At 37.5% G+C, this 8,389-nt stretch overlaps 1 protein-coding gene across 2 annotated transcripts in view; it reads left to right on the top strand.

The window, feature by feature from the left end:
• The first annotated feature begins 57 nt into the window (after positions 1-57).
• Positions 58-8,389, top strand: part of LOC106872879 (sodium- and chloride-dependent glycine transporter 1) — a 30,970-nt gene continuing 22,638 nt past the window's right edge. The window contains exons 1-2 of one of the 2 annotated variants that reach the window (XM_014920031.2): positions 58-887; positions 7,897-8,017. In XM_014920031.2, coding sequence (XP_014775517.1) covers positions 849-887; positions 7,897-8,017 — 160 coding nt within the window. In that variant the 5' untranslated portion in view covers positions 58-848. Of the gene's footprint in view, positions 888-7,037; positions 7,497-7,896; positions 8,018-8,389 lie in introns of those variants that run through there. The other variant, XM_014920030.2, reaches the window with a different exon arrangement.

Raw genomic sequence — 8,389 nt, forward strand, 5'->3', positions numbered from 1 at the left:
GGTCATCGGAAAATTACAGGTTGTAATTGTGTTGACAATCTGGTGGATATAAATAATTTCAGTGGAGCGACTTCTCTCTATTCATTAGCCTGACTTGGTGCAGTTGAGTTATGTCCCTGTCTCCTAAACAACCGCATCCATGTCAGTTAAACTAATTAAAAGTTCATTAACTAACTCCAAGTGATGTAAAATTAAGAAACAAACCATTAACACTCACAAAAGAAACAAAAAAAAAACATCAAATATATACAAGTTTACGTATATAGAAGAGCAAACACGTAGATAGCAAGTATAAAGAGAGAAAGAGAAAGAGGTGACATATCACTTGCATCTACCTGTCAATCTATTTACCTGTCTATACACACACACAGACACACACACACACACACACGCACACGCACGCACATATTATATATACATAAGCGCATATATGTTTATACACTTGAAATATATATATATAATATAGTACATGTTTGAATATATATATAAATATTCTGTACATATATAAATATATATATCATATATAACATCTAATTAAAGGTTATTTTATTTTCACTGGATTGACATCAATATGCTGAATATTTGGATATTTTAAATCTCTGGTGACTTGAGTTCTACGACTACCATCATATATACATGAATGCACACATTCACATGCAAACACAGTCATATGTAAATATATACACATTCCACGCATACATACCTGAATATATAGATATATATAAACTGACGAACTGAGTGTTCAGTACAGAAGCAGAGTGTTAGTATTTATTATATATAACGCCGAGAATAGTTATTTAACGGATTATCGAAAATATAATTTGGATCAAAAACGTGATAAATATTTCATGATGTCCGACGGAAAAGCAATAGAAGCAGCACCAGAGGTAAGTGTGGTTACTCTTTGATGAAATGGTTTTCTGTAATTTGTGTTCTGTAAATGTGAAGTCTCATTTGATTGGAAAAATATGGCATTGTAGAATTTCTCTGTTTGCTTTGTACAAGTACGAGGACTTGAACTTAGCAAAGTAAGCGAATGAGACAGTATTTAATGCAATGGTTTGCACCACCTCATGGTGCCTGTTTACTGCAAGACACTTTCACCCTTAAGAGTCAATTAATTTAAGATGTACTGGTTCCTGGCTATAAATTTTCTATCCTCCAACTACACGCTCATAGTTTAGATGTCTTACATATGTTTTGCCAATCTGTTTAAATCTCAGTTTCTATTTCTAGTTGACATTTTTTTACCCCACATGTCACATTATCACAATTTGTATAGGGCGGATTGACATAATCGTTGGAACATTGGACAAAATATCAGTCGTATATATTCCGGTTCTCCACATTCTGATTTCAAATCATGCTGCGGTAAAATTTGCCTTTCGCCTCTCAGGAGTTGATAAAATAAAGTACTAGTTATATATTGAGGACCGATTTACTTCACTAACCCCTCCTCCCAATTGCTGTTCTTGAGTCTACATCAGAAATGATTTTTACAACAATGTTCTCTATTTCCAACAAAATCTTTCTCTTTTATTAAAAAAACATGTCTGTGTGCAACTTTTCTGCCCAAGTAACACAACTGATTAAATCTGATGTACTCATAACTGCCAATAGTTACATGAAAAGTGTTTCTGGTTATTAAATGCTCTCAGAACAATTGTAAACTATTTGGAATGAATAATCGTCTCGTTCCTTATGAACAATGTCTACCATGCAGACGGAATACACAATCTGGGAGTAGAGACAAAGCTTGTCTACACAATCCCGGTTGTATACATGTGGAGAATGAAAAATATTCTTTCCATCTGATCTGAACATTTCAGGCAACCCTACTTTCCCCACAATGTTAACAGTTCAGTATAACAGCATTGTTGCTGTTGTTGTTGTGGTCGTTGTTTTGCACCGGGTCACCTTCACTAAGCTGACTTATGGCCAAAAGTATCCCAGCAGTGATCATCCCGTCTTTTTGCAAATTAAAAACTACTTTGTTCAAGGCAGCCTTCCCTTTTCTAAGACAGTAAGGTGATTGAAGGAGTTTCGCTGTTGTTTCTAATAGGCCGGGTGACCTCGGAGAGGCTTCCTCATTGGCTCAAGGCTTTTATTTATTGTTGTCGGTGGCAGAATGGGCCCAGGAGAACCTGGGCCCATTCTGTTAGATGTATAGTGATATGCTGAAACTAAAATAATCTAGAACGGTTATAACTGCCTCTCCTTAAATGTCTCAAAACTTCTGGAATGCACCTCGTGTATGGGTATTGTGTTTATGTTCGTCTATGATATTACGGTTGGCTAAATATTTCCTGTTTTCTTCTCTTTTCTATTCATTCACAATTAGGAATACAGTTATAATGAAAAAACTTATTTTTGTTTCTCTGTCTGGGTATATAGAGGAGGGGTTTATTTTCATGAATAGTTAATTATTAGGTACGGTATTCTATCTCTTCCACGCCTTCTTTTAACTGTTTCTTCCTTTTCTTCTCGACTTATTCACCTTTTTCTTTATTTTCTTATTTGGAGCATTTGCACTTTTTATCCCTACGCTCTAATTCTTAACTGCTATGTCCTTCATTCACCTGACCATCCCTAAATTTAACCCTTTCATACCACCTTTCTCTCTCCGCCTTCTCTTTTTACTCCCTCACCATCCTTCCATTTCCCCTTTTTCTTCTCTTCCTTATTCTCAGACGAACCGTAAAACCCCGAAACATATTTTATACTCATCACGACAATATAACTTATAGAAAACTTTAATTTTGAGAACCACAGACACGCTGTCTGCTCCCTCTGTTTCGTCAATCGATTCTTTGCAATGACTGATTCTCGGAGTAAACTACTTACTTACAACCCCCACCCGCTAAGTCCATCCGACATATTAATCTCTTTTCTTCATTCACACTATCACACTACACCAGCGACTGTGCGTATCTTTCCTTCGTAGAGCATCAATCCTCGACAAATCAATTCTCCGCACACCTTTTCTTTCTGCCGTTGTTGCAATTGTTCAACGTGAACACCACGACAGAAAGCTTCCCAGTCTCGGGAAATGATGTAAAGATATTGGATCTTGTCTTTTTCATTCGCAAAATATGCATTTTTTTAAAAGACAGTAAAAAAATCTGAAAACTGGGTTTAAATAGTAAAGTATTCTAGTGTAATTGCTATGAACGTATGATGTTGTGGAGAAAAAAAAAATGGAGGAAAAAGTTACAGAAGTTTAAAAATCGAAAAATTATGTATTTTTAGCCAATAGCGAGACAGAAATTTTCTGCGTTTAGCGGAGCGATGTCAACTTTAAGGTAGAACCCTGTAAAGTTTATGGTTTAGCGTCTGTGAAATGACCTCTTCATTTTAGGTGTCTAAATAAACAGAAATCCCTAATAAAATCAACATGTATCATCTTACTGTTTCTTTTGTCTCTTCATTGATTGTAGGTTTTTAATATTTTTAAAATTTGTTATACTCTTTTACTTGTTTCAGTCTTTTGACTGTGGCCATGCTGGAGCACCGCCTTTAGTCGAGCAAATCGACCCCAGGACTTATTCTTTAGAAGCCTAGTACTTATTCTATCGATCTCTTTTGCCGAACCGCTAAGTTACGGGGACATAAACACACCAGCATCGATTGTCAAGCGATGATAGGGGGGACAAACACAGACATACAAACATATACACACACACATACATATATACACATATATACGACGGGCTTCTTTCAGTTTCCGTCTACCAAATCCACTCACAAGGCTTTGGTCGGCCCGAGGCTATAGTAGAAGACACTTGCCCAAGATGCCACGCAGTGGGACTGAACCCGGGACCATGTGGTTGGTAAGCTAGCTACTTACCACACAGCCACTCCTACGCCTATATTAATATATTTGTGTGCAAGTGTTTACTTTGTGCGTATTTCAGTGTTATGTATTCCTGTCATGTATTTATATATAAGTGCGTGTGTGCGCGCGCGCGCGTGAAAAGGCGGCGTAAGAATAACGAAAAAGAATATATGTTTTTACATGCAGAATTACAAAATAATGTCAAGTTATCTGTACTAAGTTCACATATTCCATTCACCTTCATAATGCCAAGAAACTGTATTAACATCGCAAACAACTTTTGCTATTTATGAAAAATAAATAAAATATTAAGGCAGTTGACGAAAAATATCTTTAATAAGTTTCTAATTGATAAATATAAATTTTCATTAAAACAAAACACGCGGGTGAAGTAAATCTCGTGGTGTGAAGAATCAACAAAATTGATGAAACACAACACAAAGTGCGGTTGTCATGGTAACAAGCTGTTAATGCCTCGCTGTCTGTTGATTGGCTAAAATTGCCCAAATTTCTCAACTTTAATTCCAAATAATATCAGATTCTTTAATTTACGCGATAAAAGTAATTAGTTGACCGTAATCAAAATTCAGAGTTGCATTGATATAATAGAATTTAAAGTAATCTGAGCAAAATAAAAGGGGGCGCAGTCTGCGAATGAGAAAGACTAGAATCTATAATATTTTCTCTTAAATAAACCTTTAAATACCCACCACTACCTCCTATATCTCTCAACCCAAGTATTTCCGCCAACTTCGCTGAGGAACCGACTGAGGAGGTTTGCGAGGCTTGTGCACCCCGCTTTCCTGCCGGCTAGCCCCACCCGATCCACACGTGCATCCATGATGGTGTTCCATCGCCCAATAACACCAAGGAGCTAGACGTTCCAAGAAAGACCTCCAAACATCTAAAGCAATCCGGCTGTCCTGCTCCGGTCGGTGGGTACACAGCGACCAGTCTAAAGGAACTGCCTTCGTTATCATTCACGTCCAGGACCACCATCCTATCTTCTGGGTCCAGGAAGACCGACCGTATCTCGAGATCCAGGTCTTTTCTGAACAACACCGCCCACCCCCATTCCGGTCGACTAAGAAAATCAAAGATCTCATAATCATCGAAAATGGATGCTAAAGCGCGTGTGTTCGAGTCTCACTGGCAGCTATTACGTCTAATTTTCGCCACCTGAGGTCATTGAGCAAGCGACCTTGCTTCCATGACGACTCCAGACCGCGTGCATTTATACTCTCCACTCTAAGCAATACCATGTTGGGCGATGGGAATGTGTGAAAGTAGGAGTGAGCTACTTACCAAGGCTTTGTAGGGGAGTGGAAGTGCTTACTCCGTCCCTTTCGTTGGATGTGGGTTTTTCCCCAGCAGTTCCTTGTTAAGTCTGACATTGAGGTCCTTTTGAAAGTCCTCTACAAACTGAGGATATCTAGATTTCAAAATGTTGTAATCGCTTTGAGTAGCTTTGGATATTTTTATGTGTGCCGGTATATTTGTGGTTGGTGTGACATAATTGGATTCATTAATATCCATGTGTTTGTGGACGTGTTCTATTAATTCGTTAGTTTTTGTGCTTATAGCCGTGAGATTTATAATGTCTGGTTTATGATCATTTGGTGGAATGTAGTCCATCTGTTGTGTATGTAGGCTATGTTGAGTTTCTGATGGTTGTGGAGGTTGCGGTGGTAGTGGCGGGGATGATGTTGCCTGTGTTTATGCCTGGTGTGCTGCTGTTACTTTTCCTTCCCTCCTCCATTTCCCCCTACCTGCCCTGTTTTCATTTTTCTGGTCATCGTTTGTGTTCTTCCGCCTTTCCCTTCCTTTTCCTGTGACTGTTTGCCATGCTTGTCCCTCCTTTTTTCCGCCGTTTTCGTTGTCCGAATAGGTGGAAGTATTTATTCCGCAGGTATTTGTTTTACTGCTGGGTTGTTAATGGTGTCATTATTTTTGGTGGGGATTTCCCTGTTGCTGCCGTTGTTATTGCTGTTTGTGATGTGGTTATTGCTGCTGCTGGCGTGCATTCTGCATGACGTTGTGCAGTTGTTTCCACTCCAAGTGCTGTAGTGATCGTTGTGGACACTGTTGTATCCAATTGTCTCTGTTGGTGTTGTTACTGCAGCTGCCTTTGTTGTGGTGTCTGTTGTTGTGGTTGTAGTGGTGTTAATGGTTGCTGCGGCTCATTTCTGCCCTCTTTTCTTCATTCCTTCGGGTAACAGACTCTGACCTGACCTTAATCACCATAGAAGTAACATCGCAGCCTTCTTCTTTCCATGATCACCTGAAGATGCTGGCTTCCAGGGATTTCTATTAGGCTGGGAATTTTCTCTACAGTTTCTGGTTTTACTTGCAGTAGAATTTCCAACCCTATCCCGACCCAGTTCTCCTTTTTGGAATTTTGGATTTCTAGGAGGCTTCTAGGAACTTGCAGCACCACGGCTTTCACTACCAACAAGAAATCGATTTCTGGTGGTATGTTACTTATTTTTATTCGGATCACTCTCTGTCCCAGATAGATGGGAATTAAAGTGAACTCCTTCGTTTTTAATGGGACAGTTGAGTGTTTTTGTGCTAGTGATTCCGACTAGAATATGACTGTGATAAATAAACATAACATCTTAAAGGATGTTATAAAAGGTATTCCAATATTCTTTCCGAAATTCACGAGCCCATAAAATAAACGTCTATCACAGACAAAGCCAAAAATAATAACAATAATAACAATCTAACATAGGAATCTGGTCAGAATGGGAGAGAGAGGGAACCAGTCAGTTATATCGACTCCAGTTCTTGACTGGGATTTTATTTTATCGATCCCTATTGGATGAAAGGTGAAGTTGAACTCGGTGATTTTGGGACTCCGAACGTAAAGAGCCATTACATATACCACCAGTAAACAATTTTCCCAGCCCCCTAACAGTTTTACGTGCAAAAATAATTTAAACGATGGACTTTTAAGAAGTAGACTTATATTTAACTGATCTGTTATCCGGTTTCAATTCCTTTTTGTACACAGTTTCATTCACTTTCTAATTCTTTATCCTATTTATGGCAACATCGAATACTTTTTTCTTTTCTCGAATGCTTTTATTTTGACGTCATAATAAAATTGATAAAAAAATAAAAATGTGAAAAACGTCATAACCCTATCTCCGGAAATAAATTTATTTTAAATGTTTTTTAAATCTTCGTTTCTTTAAAATGTATACTCAAAATACCAAACACACCACATGTTAAGTATGTGGTTAGTGGTTCAAATTCGTTTCGCATTAGGAAGGTTTTTCGTAATTTTTCAAAGACTAACGCATTCTGAAAAAAAATAAATATTTGTTCAAAAAGAAATATGGATTCTATTTCACATGACTCAGAAAAAGAAAGGACATACGATCCACTGTCTAAGCTTGTCTGTTGTTCTCTAAAAAAGAAAGGCTTGGATAGCCCTGATACTACCTTGTGTTTCCTCGTGGACCAAAATGATTATGAAAAATTTCAGAAAAGCGAAGGAAAATATGATAGACTTAGTTTAAATCTAGTAGATGTCGACGCAGAAGAAACTGCTTCACGATTGGCGTCGGAATTGAGCAAGATATTTTCTATGGAGGAATCCGCACGAAGTAGCCCCGGGTTAATGCATAAATTCTTCTATTACTTTTACTCAAAGGTAAGCAGTGAACTAGGAGAAGCTTTTGAATCAAAGTTTTTATCCTGCAATTCTTGGCGATTCTTATTTTACAAGCTCACAGTCTTTTCAAAACAGCAAAAGTTATTCCCTGCTGCTAATGTCTTTTAGAAATCCATATCTCGCAACTTTATCTTCTGTAAAGTCACTTTGTCACTACAGAATCTCGAAAATGTGTTCTAATTTTCAATAAGCAGTTGATTCGATCGGCTACAATTCCCATTCAACACTTTGATTGTAATAACACTGATAATGCCATAGAAAAAGGCATTACTGTTACATTACTGATTTCCAACTTATTCTTATAATAAACCAGTGTATTCGATGTTCTTAATTTTGATATGTAACATACTAACGTTGGTTGTTTTATTACATTTTACAGGGGGCAATTGTTCGTGAACAATGGGGTCATAAGGTAGAATTTATTCTCTCCCTTGTTGGTTATGCTGTCGGATTAGGAAACATTTGGAGGTTTCCTTATCTTGCATACGAAAATGGAGGAGGTAAGTCTATATATTCTCCATCTCTCTCTATATATATTGCCACATAGAAAATATTTACATCATATTACACATACGCTTTAAATAAATCTGATTGAAGATTGGACTTCGTAACTACCATTTTAGATTACACTTCCTCCTTCGTAGGTGTTCTCTATCACTTGTACGCCTAGCGGATACTGCACACACACACACACACACACACACAAACACACACACACACATTAGTGTACTGTTCCATAATCGTAAGATCAACAAAAAAATACTTCATCTGGTGAGAGATAAATATTATTTAATAAACACAATACATGTGCTGGGACACCAGGCGTGTTAAAAATACTGTCTGGTATGATATATATACATACATATATATAT

This window comes from Octopus bimaculoides, chromosome 25, assembly GCF_001194135.2.
Source record: "Octopus bimaculoides isolate UCB-OBI-ISO-001 chromosome 25, ASM119413v2, whole genome shotgun sequence".
Lineage (NCBI taxonomy): Eukaryota > Metazoa > Mollusca > Cephalopoda > Octopoda > Octopodidae > Octopus > Octopus bimaculoides.